At 39.9% G+C, this 21,912-nt stretch overlaps 1 protein-coding gene across 2 annotated transcripts in view; it reads left to right on the forward strand.

The window, feature by feature from the left end:
• il1rapl2 (interleukin 1 receptor accessory protein-like 2) overlaps positions 1 to 21,912 on the forward strand; it is a 160,320-nt gene that overhangs the window by 110,599 nt on the left and 27,809 nt on the right. For both annotated transcript variants that reach the window (XM_044364054.1, XM_044364055.1), the window contains exon 6: positions 15,348 to 15,480. In XM_044364054.1, coding sequence (XP_044219989.1) covers positions 15,348 to 15,480 — 133 coding nt within the window. The remainder of the gene's footprint in view (positions 1 to 15,347; positions 15,481 to 21,912) is intronic.

The following is a 21,912-nucleotide window of genomic DNA, read 5'->3' on the forward strand; positions in this document are numbered from 1 at the left end:
ATAGTTTGTTTCTATCTATCACTTTTAGATGTGTAATGGAGGTTAAGAGGTCTCATACTCTCCTGCTACAATAGACAACGCTACTCATCTTAGTTGACTTAAAAAAAAAAAAAAAAAGAGGGTTTCATGACTTGAAGATGTAGATAGTGATACGAGGTTGTTCAACTTTTTGAAGGGCAGCAATAGTCATAGAGTTGCCTCAACACTGTTTGCTCTAATGGTCCATTTTAGGGAGGTTGGTCGTTACAGCAGGAAAGTGGGATCATGTGGGGAACATAATTATAACAATACCTGATTATCTTAAGATGAAACACATGAAGGTTTGGTTTCAGAAGTGGGCACACAATGAAGTCTAGAGTTCAGCAACCAGACAAAGAAAAAGAAGAAGAAGAAGTATGTAAATGTTTATATTTGCTGGCAATTAATTGGTCTTCCTGCTCTTCAAAAGTCTAATAGAAGAATTAGGCCTAGAATGTGGCCTACCACAAACCACAATAAAGTTATTAAACACTGCATGTAAAGTCTATAAGACTGAAATATGGTTTTATAGTCACTAGAAATCAGTTCTTGTCTCAGGACAACTGTAGCTTTGATTGTTGGTCAATTCCAGTGTTTATCAGAATTTTAAAAATATAAAAATATACTGTATATATACTGTACTGAGATTTAAATCAAAAAAATACCCGAGTACGCTCCACCAATCAGAGGGTTAGGGCACTTTCACACCTGTAGGTTGGTTCATTTTGGTCTGTAACCAAGGTAAGGTCAAAACGATGCATTGCTGCCTTTTAGTTTTAGTCCAGTTACTGACTTATTACAAATGAATCAAGAGCTTTAAGCGTGAGATCAATGGACTGGCAGGTTATTAGTGCAGTTTTGGTGATGTCATCATGCATCATCAGCGCAGGGAAAACAAATTCTGGTGACAGCAGGTGATGTTTCACTATAGTGAACCTTAAGGGTTCACTTATCTTCTCTAGTGGCTCAAAGAGCTCATGAAGAAATAACTGAATGAATTCTTGCTAAAATCACATATTTACAATTATGAAATTCTGTGGTTGGTTTGTTTTGGTTTCACACCACAAACAAATCGCAGACCCTCCTTTTCAGATGTTCTCTGCACCAAAGTTTGACACCTTTCACACCAACGTAAACAGCCCGCAGTAACTGGATAAACACACAAGAATTCGTTTGAACTGAACTGAACAAGTTATGCTTGAAAGCACCCTCAAAGACAACACTGAGGGCAAAAAAAGTCCACCAAGAGCTCACACAATAACAACGGAAGGCGACCCAGATGAGCGTATCAACATTTTTATCAACTCTATCATCTGGATTAAGGCAGCTGGATAGTGAAAACACATGGTTAAGAAAAAGATAATAGTGAGTAAATCAAACTGAAACTGTAAAAGGAGAAGGAAAATATAAAACCAATTACCAAACCTTTCAACAAGTATTTCTCTCCAGTCTACCTGCAGCTGCCCAACCGGAAACGATACAATAACACGTACAGCCTGAAACCACGTACAAAATTAAAACTGTCCAGTCACTTGTGGGCCTGCAGCTCTTCAAATCGCAGATGACTCTGATGATTCAGGGTCCAAATCTAATTTACCATGCAGTCCTCCTTTTAGTCTACTTTGTTACCCGTTGGCCTCAAGCTGGAAAAGTAGAACACTTGTGGATGTTTTGGGACCCTCGGGTAACAGCTGTCAGTCAGCCATCACCTGCCACCCAGTTCTGTCATAGAAACCCCCCCAACACACACACACACACACACACACACACATACGCACACACACACATACACACTATCACCACTGAGACCAGGACTATTAGCACTCCTAACCTCTTGTGGGCTCACTTGCTTTTTTCTTTCCCATGTCTTTTATTTTACTTCTCCCTCTAATTTTTGTTTCTTTATTCAGCTCACAGCCAACCACCTCCAAGACCACAACCATCTGCTCATTCGTATTATCACTTTTATTCATCTTTTTTTGTCCTTATTTCCTGTAGTGGCTGGTGATTATTTACTTGGGTTGGACTACAGGTCTGTAATGTTTGTAATGTCTCTTCCTGGTTTGTCTTTGTGAAGATTTGCTTTTGTTGACACTGTCAGAGAGGGGTTAATTGAACTAAATGGTTATTTTTGTGGCTGTATTTCTCAGATTGTATTTGACTACATTATTTAGCCACCCCTGTTTGTATACATAAGGGTGATGGACTATCAGAAACCCCTCAGGATGTCGCCACTTATCCTCTTCTAGTCAGACCTTTCACTCAGGCTTTGTAGAAATCTTGCCGGCTTCATCACAATCAGCAAAACCTCTTCCTAACCCTAAACTTAAATCTGCACCATAACAATGGAACAAATGACTATGCTATATACGAAATGTACTAAATGTGTAATGTGAAAGGGATCGTTCACAGTGACGAACCCACAGAGAATTATCACCTGGCTTTGCAGTTCCCCCCAGGTCCACGATGCGTTTTAGCCTCTACTAAGTCATTGTTTTGGTGTTATGGCCCACAACTTTAATGTTTTTGGTTTAGTCTCACAGCTCTCATCAACACATGAATGAAAAGTTGTGATAAACCCACTGTATGCTACTTGCCCATCATCCAACTGAAGACAGACCAAGTTAGCAAGTAGCTGGTGAACATAGAGGAGCATCGAACAGTTTAAAAGCCAAAACAAGGGTGAACTTTGGACTCACGCTTGCCAAGTGGGCAGAAATGCGAATTAATTCTAATAATGTGTCTACTGAATGTGTAAATATGCAACTGATAACATGTTAATGTTTAAAGCTTGTTCCTGCCTCACCCCTCAAGAATTTGCTTGGTAAAACATGTTAAGGGTGATGTGTGGAGGAGGACTTAATTGTAGGGCAGCCAGTTTGCCCTCTGAAGTCCAAAGGATGCTCTTTTTCTGTTTCAATTTGGTAGTGGCTGGTGACCTCTCAGAGATGGTCTCATATTTTTATGGTAAACAAGTGACCCAATATATTAACATTAACATGGGAATGATTTACTTGTGTTAAAGAACTACTTGTAGCTGCTCTATGAGAATATACAGTATCTTTCCATGCTGGGAGCAGACAGAAACTCTATCAGCTCTGAATCTGTCAGTGACGCTGGATCTCAAACAAGCCCCTCATGACTGGTCATTTAATTAACCTCGTCAAGCATATCTCCAGTAATCTCCAATCTAATTTCATCTGTTAATTTAAAACTGTTCTTAACGAGGCCAGCCCCCCAGCCAATCAAATGTCAGGTATAGAAGCATAAAGGACTTGGTTAATTAGAGCTGTCAGGAAATGGCCAAATATGGACAAAGAAGGAGGCTGGATTTCCTTTTATTACTTTCCTGGGAGAGTTATTAATTCTGTGGGAATCACCTCAGGTGGTATGACTCTCTCTCTCTCTGTGTGTGTGTGTGTGTGTGTGTGTGTGTGTGTGTGTGTGTGTGTGTGTGTGTGTATTTGGAGGCAGGGGACTGAAGGCAGAGAAGAGCAATGAAGTCAGATATGAAGCAAGAAACAAAGAGAGACAGTAGGAAAGGAAAAGAGAAAGAAATATATATATATATATATAAACCTATACATATATAAATATATATAAATATATGCAGACAGGTGACAAATTAAATGAAAAACTAAGTGTCTTAGTAAGGTATTGGGCCACCACATGCTGCTAGAACAGCTTCAATGCACCTTGAACTTTCAACTCTACTGGAGGGATGAACACCATTCTTCCAAAAGATATTCCCTCAGTTGATGTTTTGATGATGGTGGTGGAGAGAGATGTCTAACACGTCAGTCCAAAATCTCCCATAGGTGTTCAGTTGGGTTGAGATTTGGTGACTGTGAAGGTCATAGCATATCATTCACATCATTTTCATACTCATCAAAGCATTCAGTGACCCCTCGTGCCCTGTGAATTGGGGCATTGTCATCCTGGAAGAGACCACTCCCATCAGGATAGAAATGTTTCATCATAGGATAAACAGTGACTTTTCCCTCTAAGGGGACAAGTGGATCCAAACCATGCCAGCAAAATGCCTCCCAAAGCATAAGAGAGCCATCAGATCCCCTCACTGTAGAGGTCAAGCATTCAGACCTGTACTGGTTTTTCCTTTAATTTGTCACCCGTCTATATATATATATATAAATAATATTGACTTTATTCAGAATAATCAAATATGTCTTTTTCCAACTTTGTGGCAGCTTCATTTCCTGTTATACAGGAAATTGAGCCTTAGCATTTCCAGAAGTGATTCTCCATCTCATATTTATCAAATAATATTCTGTCTCTCCTGCAGGATTGTAACGTCAGATTATATTGGAAATCCGAACAGCGCTTTCTGGTGGAATTCATATCACTGCAAACATGTTAAATATGGTTTTGAATCAACGAAAATGAAAAAAAAAAAGATTGATTTGAAAGCTATTTCAATCCTTCCCTTAACTTTTAAACTTTTATATTAACTTCCTTTTTTATTTATGCTGCGAGTTTCAATAAATAGTCAAAATATTCAGTGGCAATTATGATATGAAGCAAAACAGATTGTGTTAGTACTGGACAGCTGCTGTATGTGACGCTGTGTTTGTGTGTGTGTGTGTGTGTGTGAATATTACAATGTGTAAAGGGGAATTAACAGACTCAAATCCCATCAGAACTGACCTGTGAAAAGACACACCATGGAAGCTTACTGATGTATGCTTGTGAGTGGTTGGTGGATTCAAAGCCCTCTGGGTTAGGTCTCTATTAAAAGAACACTCCACTACTTTAGCATTGCACTCATATAACTTTGTTAGACTCACAATGGACAAAAATTCAATCAAAATCAATGTGGCAGAAACCGAGATATTGTCTCATATTCCATGCATTCTTCTCCTCTCCTGGTGCCTATTACCCACAATGTGACTCAGCTGGATTCACTCTATTGTACAGATTAGGTTTTGTTATGCTAGTATCAGCTAATGTAGCCTCCGTAGTCCGACGGGGAGTGGACTACAGAGGTCTGATAACCTCGCTTCTCTCTAACTGCACACAGATTTTTCACTTTAAAATTTGTGGTCTTCAGTCTCAACAGATGTTCAGTAGTACTCCCCAAACCCTGTAGACAAACTGAGATGGGTAAAATCAGTGGAGTTCCCCTTTAATAGACTCATACCATTTGTTGAGAACTTTACATAATTCAAATTATGAATTGAAGGACTCTATTCTAAAAGATGTTGGGAAGTAAAATAATCACCTGAGGTATCTAGGGACGAGCAGAAAGTGACCCTTTCAAAATGCAGTGTCACTGCAAGGTTGCCGTGTCTTTTAAAAGATACAGTACTCCCAGATGCAGCAGCAATGTGTGGCCAAATTTCTGTAAAATTGATTTTTAAAAAAGTATTTCACAGCAAAAGTGATGAAAACGCCTCTCTGTTCACAAACACTGTAAGGTACATACCATCAAAAACACAGCATCGAGTGTTTTCATGCATGTAAATGTGTCTTGTGCCTCGTCTTTGGTAGTAAATAAAAGTTTAAAATCATAGTGAATATTGTGTAAGTTCATAATTTCTTAAGTTGATAAGTTCTTATAAACAATCAACAAGCACATATATTTAATATTGTAATACTTTACTTTTTGTAATGTTTGTGGTGTTTTTATGTGAAATAAAACAATTATAATTTTCTGTAAGCTTTTGTATCCTCAACCATTACAAAGAGCTCAACAACTGTGACAGTGTCTGTTTCAGCCTCACGCTGTGTGTTCCCTCACAGCCTGAGTGTAGCTCTTCAAAAAAAGCATCAGCAGCAGGGAAAGCCTTAACAGAGTACCACATGTTGAGAATTGCAGCATTTCAAACACGCAGTTCACTTTATTCCCAATTTTCAAATCAAATTTAATTACACTCAACTTTAACTTCCAAAATTTTAAGAGGAACTGACAAAGTGAAACCGCATCAGTTCCCTCTACAGAGCACATGAACCGTTATCATTTGACTACCTGCATTAAAACTTCTTAATACAGTTAATCTGTCTACATGCAGCATACACATATATACACACCCAAATCCCTTTACAACACAGGCAGTAAAGCATTTCTTACTGAACAGACAGAATAACAGCACCATCAACAGAAATTGAAAGTTCACTTACTAAGGAAAATGGACACATTATGAATGATAAAATGAAGTGAAAAGCAGCACAAAAATAGAGAGAAAATCATTTCAAAAGCTGTGGTCGGCACAAAGGATGAGATGTACAGCTTCTCTAAAAATAGAAAAGATTCAAAATTAAAATGGAATAATTTGTTTGAGGCAGGATGTCTCTAAATAGACAAAATGAAAGAGTGAACAGCCTTCCAGGTTACAGCTGAGCTGCCCACTCACTGACACGTGTGTGTGTGTGTGTGTGTGTGTGTGTGTGTGTGTGTGTGTGTGTGTGTGTGTGTTTGGCCTGAGAGTGTGAACGTGTACGTCTGTATGTGGCCTCAGTGTAAGTGCATGTGTGTACGCATGCACGTGTGTGAGGCACCATCTGTGTTGCCATGTGCAGCTGCGCTCCCTTGGAGCCCAAGACCCAAAACTCAGCTGTTACCAAGACAACCCCCACACACCCCATACCTGGTCCACACACACACACACATGCACACACACACACACACAAGGAGCGTTCAAACCACCTAGAGGTCTTACACTGTGTGTACTTTTAAATGAGCAGATGGACAGAGATGTATCAGAGGTTTCTGATGAGTGGTGTGTGTCTGTGTGTGTGTGTGTGTCTGTGTGTGTGTGTGTTTGCGTGTCTGTGTGTGTGTGTCTGTGTGTCTGTGTGTGTGTGTGTGTGTGTGTGTGTGTGTGTGTGTGTGTGTGTGTGTGTGTGTGTGTGTGTGTGTGTGTGTGTGTGTATGAGGGAGACAGAAACAGGGAGAGACAAGCAGATGGACACTCAATGTTCAGTTTGAGATGACTTTCCCCTCTGCTTCAGCATGTGTGTATGATATGGAAATGATCTCTACTGAAATATAGATTTAGTAGACCTCCTTCTTCACTGCTTTCTATCGTTAACTCAGACACACGTATTTTGTGGCAGACTGTTTTGTTGGTCAGGTCACCTGCTGTGCTCAGGCTCAGGATAAACACGCCTGTTTGTAGCTCTTTGGCCAAACGCACAACCTGGAGATGGTGTATAATATGATGTGCCATAGCTGGGGTAGAATAGAACTCATGCTGAAAATAGCTTCAGCATTTTCAGCATGACAAAACTGTTTATCTTTAAATGTACAAAAAAAAAAGCAATAAAAATAATGCACCACTACCACCCTAACTTTCATATTTTTCTAATCCATGTTGTATTAGTTGTATTTACATGTATTTAGCTCATAACCTGAATCTTTAATACAAAAAATGGACAAGTGTGTTAATGATATGAGCTGAGACAGAGACAAACATGATTTTTCAGACACTGTTGAAATCATTCAGTCTAATGGCCACATCATATTATATAGTTTAACTATCCAGGAGACTTTTGTGTTTCTATGTTGAGAAACATTGAAGATATAATTAAAAGAAAACAAGCTTCCAGACCACCAGCTTCGCAACTTTCTACTTCTATTGATGATGATGGTATGAGCCTGAATGTTTATTATTATCACTTATTCATAATTGTAATCTAGATTATTTGATGTAATTTTATACCGCAGATTGCTGGCAACAACCTTCCTGTGACTTGAGATGAGAATCAGCTTTTACCTACATGTAATATGCATTGACAAATAAACAACTTGTCTAACAAACATGTTCTTCCTGTTATAAAATCATTTTACTACCGTACCTCCCAAATGTATCTAGTGAGCCCCTGAAGGTCCAGACCTTCAGGCTGAAACTGCTGGTATGTGACAAGAGCTTTAAGCAAGATTTGATAATTGGTGCCCCTCAATTAAAGTCTGAATACACTCAGGCTCTAGAGGAGCTGTCTGCACTGATTAGGACCAATAGTGCTTTTCCAGCCGTGAGCAGTTCTTGTAGAAGGTTTTTTAACTCTGCAGCAGACAAGCAAGATTTAAGTGGAAAGGATCAGTGCGTTGCTTAAGTTCATGTCACTGGAGCATGCTGCTGCCAGAATTAAAAACAATGTGTTTATGCAAGCCTTGTCTGCAGCTAGCTGTCAAAAGTGGCTACGTTATTTGCTGCAACAACAGATGGGCATGAAAAGAGCAGCATACAGAGGGTGGACAGAGAGGCAGAGGCCTCATATACCACAACATTCAGCTTTCTGCATGTCAGCTGCCTGCCTGTTATGTGATGAGAACATATCCTGTTCCACCAATACTGTGTCAGATACCCAAACACTGAGGCTGTAACTACAGCTTCACCAACATCCACCAAGTCTGATGATACTGTTTTGGACGTTTTTGTGTTTGTTTGTTTTTTTTGTTTGTTTGTTTGTTTGTTTTAACAGAAAAGCCACTCCTCTTCAAAGAGTACAGATGCTGTTTTTAGGAAGGAAAAAATAAGCTGAACCAACCACTAGAATTATTCATGGGGGCTTATTGCTATTTTATTGAACAGTCTACAGCCAAGGTAACAGCTCTGTGAGGCTGCATTTAGGCACAGCGGTGCTTTGAGCTAAATGCTAACATCAGCATGCTAACATACTAACAAAGTCAATGCTATCATGATGATTTAGCATCTCCTGAGAGAGACTTGAATATTTGTACCAAATCTCATGGTTATACATCCAACAGTTGTTGAGACATTTCACTCAAAGTCATGAATGTGAACCTCACGGTGGCGCTAGAGGAAAAGTCAGAGGATCACAAAGTCATTCAAATTCTTCATCTGAAGTCATGAATGATTGTACGTTTTCATGACAATTCCATCCAATAGTTGTTGAGATTTTTAAATCTGGACCAAAGTGGGGGACCGACCAACATTCCTGTCAGTGATGTTGATATGCAAAGATGTATTTTGTAAGGAAATCACTTTTCTCACAGAAACTATATTGAGTCAATGATCAGAATACAATCACTACTGGAATCATGTCTGCACCCCTACGGCAAAACAAAAAACAATGAATAGACATACTGAGGTTGATTGACAGTTGGCAGTTGTGTAACTTAGCCTTTTGGAAACAACAGATTTGCAGAAAGGCTACTAATACTGTTTGCTAATCGCCAAATAAACAATGTCAGCTGGCCCTAATCATGTTACACTCTGATTCCCCATGCTATACTGCATTGGCTCACTCAGTTGGCCTCCAAAATCAACCATCTCTCAGCAAGGAAATGGAGGCTTATCCTCCTTTTAGGTCTTACTTTTTATAATTTCACGCTCTTGTCCTTCTATCGTCAAGCCTTGTGCACCTCTTCCATGAACTCCGCTGTCCTCCCCAAAGCAAGTCAAAAACCTCACATTGTACTCACTGCTAAATTAATAACTCTTGTCTGTCTTTTAACTACTCTGAATGGAATCGGTATGTAAAAGGCTTCATAGGGTTTGATCCAACAAGCTAATTAAAACTTATCCATCTCTACTAGAACACACTGCATGGTTCCGCTGCTCCCCTGACACTGCTGGATTTCTGGGGAAAAGAGACAATTCAATTCAATTCAATTCAATAACCTTTATTTAACGTTAATCTTGCTGATAAGTAGGCCAAGGTTTAATGAAGGGGTGGAATCAAAGATGACATGAAATATAAAAATTATCACGGTCTATATAGTATATATATATATATATATATAGTCTATAATTCCAAGGCTTATTAACTTGGTCCTTCTTTTCACAGCTGTCAAGTCAGCTGATGTAGGATTCTCTGCGTGTGTGTGTGTGTGTGTGTGTGTGTGTGTGTGTGTGTAAAAAACAGTTTTAGTGATTCGTTTCCCTCAGTTAGGGTTGTCCTGATTCTCTCCTACAATCATCCACCTGACTGTCATCTGCTCTTTTCTTTTTTTCTTTCCTTTCTTTGACAATAAAGGGGTGACACATACAGGAAGTGTTGAATTTGTTCCTCATTACCTGTTGCCATATCAAAAGTCATTTTATTATTTTACTTTCTACCCCCTTGATGACACTTTTCAATATGTCATTTTAAGATGGACAAGAAGAAAAACACTCACCCACCATTGCTATGACCTGGGTTTACTGGTCCCATTAAAAACCTAGCTTACATATCCATATGTCCAGAGACAGACATGTTTCCATATTGAAACGCTCGCAGGGAGAGGTTTCTTTACAGACAGAGATAGGAGTAAGGCAGAAAAAAAAAAGAAAAAAGAGAGTGATAGGCGAATGGGAAACAAGGAGAAATAGACTTAGGAGAGGGAATAATAGCAAGAAAAAAAAATTCTGACACACAAAAAAAGAGAGAAAAGGTGGCATGGAGATAGGGAGAAGACAGGTAGACATGGAGAGGTGAGAAAGAATCTATTTTAGTGTTGAAAAGTGAAAAGCAAGGAGAGAACAGGGAAACCCAAAGAGTGACAAGTGAAAAAGACTAATGATGGTAGCTACAGAAGTTGAACAGAAGAAGTAAGGAAGACTTTCTGTGTGAATTCCCTAACTTTCTCTGTCCCCTCCTCTCACTGTTCATGTATGTGAAACATCACAGCCACGGCTGATCACTTCCTTCAGGAATTTGCAATCTTGCCATCGCAAGAGTTGATGGAAATGATTGTGCTCAGGTACTTACATGGTTGGATAGGGGCTTGTTTTTTTGTTCTTTACATGTCAACTGCCAACTGTCTTTACCATTTGAGTTGCAAGTTGATTTTACACACATGGTTTTTGTTTTATACACTTGGAAGAAAATGTGCTGATACATGGATGTCCTAGTTTAAGTTTCTGGGTTTTTAAACAAAACAGAGAAATATTTAGCTCATTAGCTGCTATTTGCTCCACTATGTTCACAAACTAGTCACTAACTTTGTCCATCTGCCATTTGGTGCTGGGCAGGTAGCATACAGTGGGTTTATCAGAGGTTTTATGCTGAAAAGAGCTGCGTGCATCACTTTCCCAGGCCATTGTCCCAACATTTCTGAAGACTGCCACCATACCAAAGAGCTCCACAGTGTTATGCCTGAATGACTATTGTCCAGTAGCACTTAACCTTATAGTCATGAAGTGTTTTGAGGGCTGGTCATGTCACATATGAAGAAGATATCCCTGTCACACTTTACCCCCACCAATACGCACACATACATACAGAATCCCTCCATCGCAGATGTGGTTCACCTGGCCTTCACTCACCTGGAGAGCAAGGACTCTTATGCCAGGTTGTTCTTCCTGGACTTCAGTTCTGCATTCAATACCATCACACAACATACCCTGATAAACAAACTGTCACTTCTTGGACTCAGTTCATCTCTGTGTAACTGGGTGCTGGTCTCTAACAGAATTCACAATGTCACATCCTCCCTCTTCATTCTCAACACTGGTGCCCCCCAGGGATGTGTCCTGAGCCCCCTTCTGTACATACTGCCTCATTGGAGGAGCATCTGTAGAGATGGTCACCAGTTTTAACTTCCTGGGGGTGCACATCTCAGACAACACATCTCACCTGGAGCATCAATACAGCCAGTACAGTGAAGAAGGCCCACCAACACCTCTACTTCTGAGCAGGCTGGAGAGGGCTGGACTTGGCACTCTGCTCCTCGCTTCCTTCTAAAGATGTGTGGAGGTGAGCATCCTCAGATCCTGCATCACTGTGTGGCAACTGATCTGCTGCCAGTAGACTGCAGTGGATGGTAAAGACTTCATAGAAGTTCATCAGAAACAGTCTGGCCGCCATCAGTGACATTTAGACCAGCAGGTGCAAGAAAAAGGCTTCCTGTATTATGAAGGACTCCACCCACCCTGCACATGGACTCTTTGTCCACCTCCTATCAGTAAGGAGACTACACAGCATCAAGACCAGAACCACCAGGCTCAGGAACAGTTTTTTCTATGAGCCTGTGAGATTGATAAACTCCGCCTCTCTCTGGTCTCCCCTGTAACACTTCTCTGGCCTCAAACTTCCCTCAAACTCACTTCTTGCCCCCCAACCAGTATGAACACTGCAGTCACTTTAACTATATCACTACTGCTTAGACTGCAAAATCTGATAATTCTCTGTGGGTTCATCACTCTGAGCAACCCTTTTCACACCATACATGAAATTGAATCTTCTGTTAATATTAAAATATAGATGTATGTTTATGTACATGTGGTTTTGAGGAAGATTTATCTAAATCAGCAGTGTTTTAACAAAATGAATTGGATTTCAACACTAGAAACGTCACAATAGATGCACTACTCGAAATAGAAACACATTCATGCCAGTCTTGATTGAAGTGCTTTATTTGAAATATGAAGAATTGTTTCCTTTTCATTTGATTAATTTTGTCTGGTGAGTAAAAATCAAACATAGAAAAATTCAGTGAGATTTTCTGCAGTGAGAAAGTAGTCTGCCAGTGACAGAAAATGACCTCAAAACACAAGGCTTTTTACAGGCAGAAAGAAACAGATGTTGATGTCTGATAACCAGAAGTTCCTCATGCTCGGATAGCAGCATTAAAAAATGAACCAAGGGCAAACCATAGTCTGTGCTGATGCTCACGTTCAGCGGCTTCTTTATGTGCATCTACGTGTTAGGAACACCAGAGAAGCTACTTTAAAGAGCATGGACAAGTGTGTCGGGCTGAACTGAAGTTACAAAGGTTTTGAATCGTAAGTCATGTGACTTTTGTTTACAAAGTCACTTGTGACTGGGCAGAGAGAGTTCTTCTAGTATGACTTCACACCAAAGGAATTAACGTCTAGGTGTGATCACAGTGAGCAGCAGTGTGAACTGACGACGCACCAACTTGATAAAGTTCCCATCAATCTTTTTTTTTTTTTTTTTTTTACAAAGTCTCTCTGTGATTCTAATGACAACACAACACCAACCTTTCATTCAAGTTCTTATACACACCCTGCTGCTTTAGCCACAAAAACCAATGATGACTCGACTCGGCTGTATTAAATGCAGACTGGATTTTAGGGCTCATAGTTCTGATTGCTACTACACACACACACACACACACACACACACATACACAAACACACCCACACCCACACCATGCACAACCTGCACACACTCTCATGCCACACAAGTGCAAATAAAGTTGATGATTTTAAACACCACAACATGCTGAGAACACAAACAGGCCCTCAGGGTGCTAATCAATTACTGCAGAGCACACATACACACACCTTCATCCACATACACACACACACACACACACACACAGGGATACACACACAATCAAGCTAAACTAATTTCACTCTCATCCAGGTTTTTATTTTTAACCAGTTCCTGCGGTGTGTGTTTATGTGTGTGTTTTACAGGATGCTGCATGTCTCAGCACAAAGTCATGCAAACACACCACGAGAGCACACCAACACACACACACACACACAACACTTCATCACTCGGCTCATTTTGAGAGACAGACAGTTCATAGTCTTCTCTCTCTTCTCCCTTTTTTTCCATCAATCAGGATGACTGATGCAAACATAAAGCAATCATCTGACATTTTCATATGAAAACGCTTTCATTTTGCCATGACCAATTGATTAAACACAATATTTATTCACCCTATAGTCAGTTTGTGAAAGTTTTTACCTTTGTTGTTCTAAACATTTGGTAGGTTTATCCAAAAGCACAAAACTTTTACAGAACAACCTGTATTTCCTACACCCTGCTACTATAAATACCTCAAATGTAACGTTAACATTCAGTCAAGTGTTTGTCTGACAGCAAACATACAGACATAGACACACACACACACACACACACACACACACACACACACAACGTTAGCATTCAATGTTGGTTCTTGACTGTGCTGATAGAGCTATCATTATGATAATACTGAGGCCTATCATAATTATCTGCTAATTGACTGCCTAACGAGGTAGTGCTCATTAAAAATGCTCATTAATACTCCATCATCACCATTGATAGCTGTAATCACAGAGTGGTGGTTTCAAGGTCTTACAAAAGTGTGTGTGAGAAGGAGTGTGGAGACACTATGCACACCCATGTGTATGTTCAAGTTTATTTGTGTGTGACTAGTATTTTTGACTCTCTCTACAGCAGCACTATTGAATGTGTATGCAGTGAATTTGTGCCTTAAGGTACTTAAGGTGACCACTGGACCGTTCAGTGCTTATTTGTTCCAGAAAGCTAATGTACGGGCTGTACAGATGTTGGCTGTAGTTAACTAGCGATGTATGTACATACTTTATGTGTGAGAGTGTGTGTGTTTGCGTAGTTGCTCAGCCTTTGACTGATTTCAGAGCTCTGAATTTTATTTCAGTTTCTGTGTTTTTTCCTCTTGTCTAAGTTGATCAAGTAGATGCATAAAGCCTTGGGATAAGCACCAATTGTTTGCTCAAGTTGAAACATTTTCAGCTTGCGCAAACGTGTCTTCGCCTCTGTTCACAATACCTAAAATAAATATGCTTCCACACAACCGCGACACATCAAACATGTGCCTTGGTATTGAAACATTTGTCATGTTGTAGCCTACTTCTGGCCACACCCCGATCAGTGATGTCACTGGTCTTTTGCTTTGACAGCTGATGAAACACACCTGTGTTGACCTCACTGTCTGAGGTGTCAGCAGAGTTGAAACATGGTAAAAACCCATTCAAACTTGAATCACCCCTAAAGCCACCCATTTTATATGACATCGCCACATTAGCAGATATGTAAATTATCACCATAGCCATAAAGTTTTGGTTTTATTTGCAGAGATTGTTGCTGAGATTTCTATTGCTATCCCAATCCAATGAGGGTGAATGGTATTTCATTTGTCACTTTGGGGGGTGATCTGACTGTTACAGTTGCACACCAATTTAATTAGATGACTCTTACATGATAAATAGCAGTTTTGGACACAGGGCAATTTTTTCAGTCATGAGCTCTCAAACCCTTTCATCTCCCCTCTTTAAACTGGTATATCTGCCACCAGGAGGATTGTCTGTTGAACCATTTAATCACTTCAGTTTTCCAATTCAATGGTCTCCAAGCAGGCACCCTGCTGCACACCTACAGTGGAAACATAGACTTCCTGCCATCACCTTCAAGCCTCTAAGCAGAAATGAGATATTAGTTTCACCATAATGCTTTTTGTCCCTCTTCTTTTGCTTAAAGTGGAATAACACAGTGTTTCATAGTGTGCCAGTTTCAGTAAAACCATGTTGTTGTCTTTGAGTGTTTTCCCCTCAGCTGGACTGCAGTCATGTTTCAGCTGCTTTTTCTGTCTGTATAGTCTGTATAGTTTTGTCTGTATTGTAAGAGTGTTGTGTTGTGTGTTACAGGTATGCCACTCAGTCTGGACTGCAAGGCGTTTTTTGGCTACAGCGGAGAAAACAGAAGACCAATCATCTACTGGATGAAAGGAGAGAAGTTTGTTGAAGAACTTGCAGGACACATTAAAGAAAGTGAAGTCAGGTAAGTACATGCAAAAAATAATAATTGCAGGTAATTGAAAATATAACAAAGTTGACTGTGGATCTCAAATACCCATACATTTATAGTAATTTTACACCCATTGTATCAGAGTGTTATTATTGTCTCATTGCATTTTCTGAGATGCACCACTTCTGTAACACACTGTAATGAAACCTTTTGAAGTTTACAGGATTCTATTGTTAATTAATTTCTGAGAAGACTCCAGCTGCACTCCTCACACTGTCAGTATCTAATTTGCCCTCTTATGATTTATGACTCATTGAGGGTTCCCTGACAGATTTCCTCTCAACTTTCCTAAAAAATTATGAATACTAATAATAAAGTTAAATTGAATTCATTTTCTCCCCTATTGGGACCAATTACACGGGGCTCTATTGGGAAAAGCCTGATTGTCTGCGGGGCATCAAATATCATTAGAACAACCTGCCATATCACCATGGAAACCATCAGAACACTCACAATCTCACACTATCAAACACAAATGCGCTCGCACACACGCTCGTATAATTCTGCTGTTGTCAGACTGTTTTTACTCTGCCTACAAAGATGCTTTGCAGGACTTTATAAATTTTGGATATGTTTAAAATCTTAGATGATATCTTATCAGCAGATGTATCACAGGATGCACAGCAAGGCTTTCCTGGACAAAACAACCATAAAGAACATGCAACACATTTGGTGGCAGTCGGTTCTGTAATGAGTGTACTAGTGATTCTGTGTGGGGTGGTAAAGATCTATGTAGATATATATGTATGTATATAAGATTAGAGCACATGAGCACAATGCAGAATCACTGAACAAAATGCACTGTGCGTTCATGCACTGTCTCAACCACTACAGCTGCTAAATCAGAAAGCAACATATGCTAGCATTACACCTTAAAGAACTATGGTTTATTACAACCTGGGTTTTATTTAATTATTGTATTATAACATTGTACTTATCAAGAGGTTGCACAACAGTTTGGGTTGTGATTTCACAGTCGGCCTTCTTTTTGTCCTCCAAATAAATGTGACTAACCTGTGGATTTGTTTTTTCTGATCGGTCGTTGTTGCCCCTTTGGACCTATTCTTAGCAATTCTACCTAAATTGTAATAAACCATAGTTTATCTTTATCAGAGCTAAGACAGCAGAGACTCAACCACATGAAGGAGTGCTTCCTGTGTATATAAGTTTTACTGCACTTTTACACCTTTCTTAGCAACCGCATTGGAGTTCAGAAGTTGTTCATATGAGGGTAAGAGAGATTAATTCAAGGGAAAGATTTAAAAAATCTAATGCTTCACCTCCTGGGCTTTGTAAATGTCATCCCTGAAAACAACAAATAGTATATTTAAAGATTAAATCACAAAGTATTACTAAATCAAAAGTTTGTTTAACTTCATGTCGTAATTTCATCATTACTTTTAAAGTGACTACTTGTTATGAGTGACTTCATGGTATTAAAGTGAAAAGCCCAGTTTAGTTTTCAAATTCACAGCTGCAGTTTGGAGTCTGGACAGAATTTGGAGTCAATGGATGCCCCATCTACATTCTGCTTTTTCACTTTTCTCTTTCCATGTTATTGTCTGACTCACTTTTGAACAAAAATTCCTCCATTCATTCCTGAAACAGAATCCTGTCCAAACAAACAAAAAGTATAAATAATAGCATTACAGCATTAAAAGATACAGCTGCATGCTGTTGTCTTGTGATTTTTACCCTCAGCACTAACTGCTTCCCCCCAACCAGCAAATAGTCCCAGCCCTTAATATTGTTAAACATCTTTAAATTAAACTCTGGACAAAATGTTCTCTCTGTCACATTTTATGTCATCAACTCACTCCACCAATAATAATGAGAATGTTTATTCCACCCTGAAGGGAAAATCTTTTGCTTCTCCTCTCCTCCCTCCACAGGAAGGTGAGAGGTCAGGGTCAGCTACACAACAGTAGCTCTGATGCTGAGAGGGCTTGAGTGTCTTGCTCAAGGACGCTTAAGCAGGAGGGCTGCTCACTGACCCGGGTTCTTTACTTTAAGGATGGTGTCTGAAACTGCTAAGCCCCTTAGTGGCCTCAGAAAATGTTCACTCCCGGGAAAACACTGTTGTAGATAAAGAGAGCAGTAGTTTGCATTAGTGTGAGTACTTAAACTTGAAATTAATCATGTCCCCCGGTAATAAATTAACCTTTGCCTGATGAGTTCTCCATCTTTCAGTCCAGTCCTCTGGCCACCTCTGATCCAATCACACTGCTGTTCTAAATTCAACAATCACACTAGCGGAGACAGACTCCTGCTGTGGTGCACATTAATCTGTCCACGTTCAGCTGCCACCATCCTTACTGCTACAGCACTGGCAAGTGGACTGTGTGTCCTTGTCTGTTTGCATAGTGTCCAATACTATCTCACGGCCTCCATGATAATGTGACTATATGTTATTAGCCAGGCTTGTTCCCTTGAAGTATGTGAGAGAACTGTTGACACTCTCACCTCATTATTACTACAGTACCTAGAGAGAGCAACCACCTGTGATTATATGTGACAGACGTAAAGTTTCTCCACACTTAACCTCTGAGGTCTCTCCTCTTGAAACACTACATCTGTCTTTGGAAGATGTAAATGCAACTTGTCATAAATGCAAGTGTCTTTGGTCAAAATGAGTATGTGTAAGTAGAGTATGAGTAGTGTCAGCACTTTTACTGTTAGTTGCTAGCACAACTGCAGTGCTGTCCAATTACTCAATATTTCTGCAACTCAGCTCTCATGGTTCATGGTTCGTTCATGTGCAATGAATTCGTAATTACAATATTTCCACTTGGGCCACTGCTTCCTTCATATTTTCACTTAAAAGCAGCTCTGGCCCATATGTCTAACAGTGTGGAGAGGCTTCCTCACCTGCTTGAAATTCACGTCAGCTGTCTGATCCAACTGCTGTCACAGCCTCACTGTTTTAATGATTTTTTAAAACCAGAAGTTAAGTCAATATCAATGAAGATTATTAGTCGCTAATGTCTCCTCTTTTTGAAATATTATCAGTGTTAGTTTTCTCTAGGGTTGTACCTGCTTAAATGTTACATCAAAGGGCTGTTTAAACAGAAGAGAAAAGATACTTTTTGCATGAATACAGACAGTACCAGTCAAATGTTTGGACACACTCTCACAGAGGATGGGAATGGTGTGTCCAAACTTTTGACTGGTACTGTATGGTCAAATTCACATTAATTATATATATTTCTTATTTATAGGCCTCCTTTTGGGCAGTACGATTGCATCTGTAGGACTTGATTTAAATCCCTCTCATAACTAAACCCTGCCCACATATTCTGTTTCATAACTGAAGCTAAAGACGCTCTAATTTCCGTTTCACTGAGACTTTAAAAGGTGAGCTTTAAGAGATTTTTTAAACATAGCACGATCGGGGCAGAAGTGTGTTTGGGAAGGTATCTCCAGAGGGAAGGGGTGTTATAGGGAAGGCCCTATCTCTGTAGGTCAGGTGCTCAGGACAGGAGGTTGGCATCAGAGGAAAGGAGGCTGTGAAGAAGGTTGTGAGGTAGGAGGAGGTCTGGTTAGGGAGCGCTGTCTGTGTGATGAGAGGGTGAATGAATTAAATCTGTTGTGGGACAGGGAGCCAGTCGAGGTATTTTAGGGCAGGAGTGATACATGAGCAGGAGTGAGTGAGCATGGGAGCACCCGACTCCTGGATACTTTGAAGTTTATTGGAGGCTTTGTAGGATATACCGTAAAAAATATGATTGCAGTCGTCAAATCTGGATGTGATGAAGGCATGGATGAACAGAGCAGGATGTTTTTCAAAAGGAAAAAGGCAGTTTTGTCACAGAACAGAAGAGGACCAAGCACTGAACCCTGAGGGACACATCGGGGCAGAGGAAAAGTGGCACAGGTGCAGTTGTTAATGCTGATGAACTGTTGTCCCGTCTGTGATGCTGAAGTCAGTTTTCCTGGCAGGAGAGAAGAAGGGAGCAGTGTCAAAAGCAGCAGTGGATTTAGGGGCAATGAGGATATTAGGATTACCAGAGTCGGAGCAGAGGAGGAGGAGGCGGTCATTGGCAAGAATCTAAACCGATCCAAAGCCATATTTAAAATAATTAACAAGTGTGACTTTTATTTTATAATGTAACATCTCAAAATAGACTCCCTTTTTAGTTGTGTTCTTTAATCACATTAGTTAGTTAGGTGTGACCCTGAGTTGGAAAGCATCTGTTTAATATCCAACACATCCTCATAATTAAACAACAGTATAGGTCTAAAATTTCAGCTGGCAAAAATCAGCCTACAGTTACATTTACGCCACCTATGGCCATAATGATGCACTCCGAAACGACCCATAGGACTGTAATATGCCGCTTTCCAAAACTGTTACAAATCACTGTTAAAAAATAATCATGAAGTGACAACGCTGTGGTTTCGGTCTGGTTAGGTTTGGGCACAAAAACCACATGTTTAGGATCAGGGAAAGATCATGGTTTGGGTTAAAATGATCACTTAATATGTGGTTTATACTTCCTTAAAGTTATGCAGCCTTTGTCAGTGTGACAACAATAAACACCACAATGTTATGTTTTGAATTACCCAACTTGTGGTTGGAAACAGGAAGTGAATGGTCTCCTGCAGATGTCAAGTTAAAAATGCAGGTGAAAGATGGAGGGAGGTAAGAGGAGTAAGAAAGAGGTCTAAAAGGGGTGGAGGTGGAGGGGGGTCTATGGAGAGAGTTTATTTGTAGGAAGGTGAGAAAAAGGAAGGGAGGAAGTGATATGTTTTTAATTGAGGATTTTAGCAAGTCACTGCTTTTGACGGGGACCTCTAATGCTCTGTCCTGGTAGACATTGGAGTGATTCACACACAAACACACACACAAAAACACACACTGACACAAAGACCAGAGCCATAAAGGGCAGGAAACACACATACAGTATAGTGATCTCTGGCATTTGATACATTTCTTTAGAAATTGTCAACATTTTTAACTTTCTGTAATATTAACAATCATCATAATAATCCTGTTGAATTCATTCAAATTACCATGTTGTTTTCTGCTTTTCTGCTGATACAATAGAGAAAAGCATTAATATTGAGAGGTTTGGGGTTAAGTTCCCATAGGGATCACCATTGCTAAAAGCCTTAAGTGACAGATACTGTAGGAAATGCCTCCTCTTGCCATGGTTGGACTGAGCCACCTCTGGTCTGGTTCAATTCCTGTCTTTAGAGCCAGGGAAGTGTTGACTACTGTAAGCCAGAGCTGAGTCAAATCAGAACATTCTGTAAAGAGGAAAACAACTATTGAACTCTTTGGTCTGTGTGGTTTCTGACACTTAAGTTGAATCTGCCCAGGATGTGCTCATTATTTCCAGAATCCTGCTGTCTGCTGGTTTTGGTCGGGCCAATCACTGGGGATTCACACCAAACCACACCATAACACAGCTGACCTCAGCCACACTGAACTCAGCTAATGGAGACCAGGAGTACTTCTACCTCCCTTCTTTTGTTTCAGTTTAGCTTTTTATCATTTTATGCTTTCTTCACTACTTTATGTTATTTTTTTTAAATAAATTGTAAGTTTCTTTGACCAAATATATTCAGACTTCCAGGGGCTATTGCTCTGACTTCACCATGCACATTCACTGAGCAGGTTTCTCTACGGGCTGCTTTACCATGATATTGAAAAAAAAAATGGATTTGTGTGAGCAAGGCAATTTAAACTGCTCAGGGTTTTCATTCACTTTTAATTCAGCCACTTCATCATGCAAATTGAAAATGTAATCCTTGTGCTAGGTTTTATTAGATAAGTTTTCCATGCTTAAAGTTACATGGTCTTTGTGGAACAGGCTTATTTGAAAGCCATTCTTTACAAGAGCTTATGCAACAATACCTGTTGAAACATATACAGTAAATTCAATTCTCATATTTGGCATGTGGTGTGTTAACTGCAATTTTTGCTTGGGATTGGTTTTATACCCCGTCTATGACATGTTTCCTATATTTCAACCACTGCCATGTAGCACAAGCCTGTCCAGATATGTCCTAGGTCACACGTTCTCTCACTCATTTTCTCTGGTTCTGTCCCAGTGTAAGAAAATTTGCTCTGCGGTTCAAGCTGCGATTACTCGAGCATTAGGATGTGACTCTTCACAAAGACATTAGCTTTTAAAAGAATCTCCCTTTATGAATCTTCCCCTATGAACAACTGGAGATATTCTGTTAAAAGCGGTGGGTATGGGGTAAATGAAATAGTCAACTGTGACATTCACATTGTAATTGAGCATTTGCTAAACCCCCCAATACAGCAATTGTTCAGTCATTGCTGAGCAACTGTAACTAGGGATGGCAGGCCTGTCAAGTTTGGGTTTTTCAACATGTGAAAGTGGAGTGCATGGGGTGCTAGTAAGAGTGACACTCAGTATCTAAAGAGTTTGA

Source organism: Thunnus albacares, chromosome 10 (assembly GCF_914725855.1).
Source record: "Thunnus albacares chromosome 10, fThuAlb1.1, whole genome shotgun sequence".
NCBI classification, from domain to species: domain Eukaryota; kingdom Metazoa; phylum Chordata; class Actinopteri; order Scombriformes; family Scombridae; genus Thunnus; species Thunnus albacares.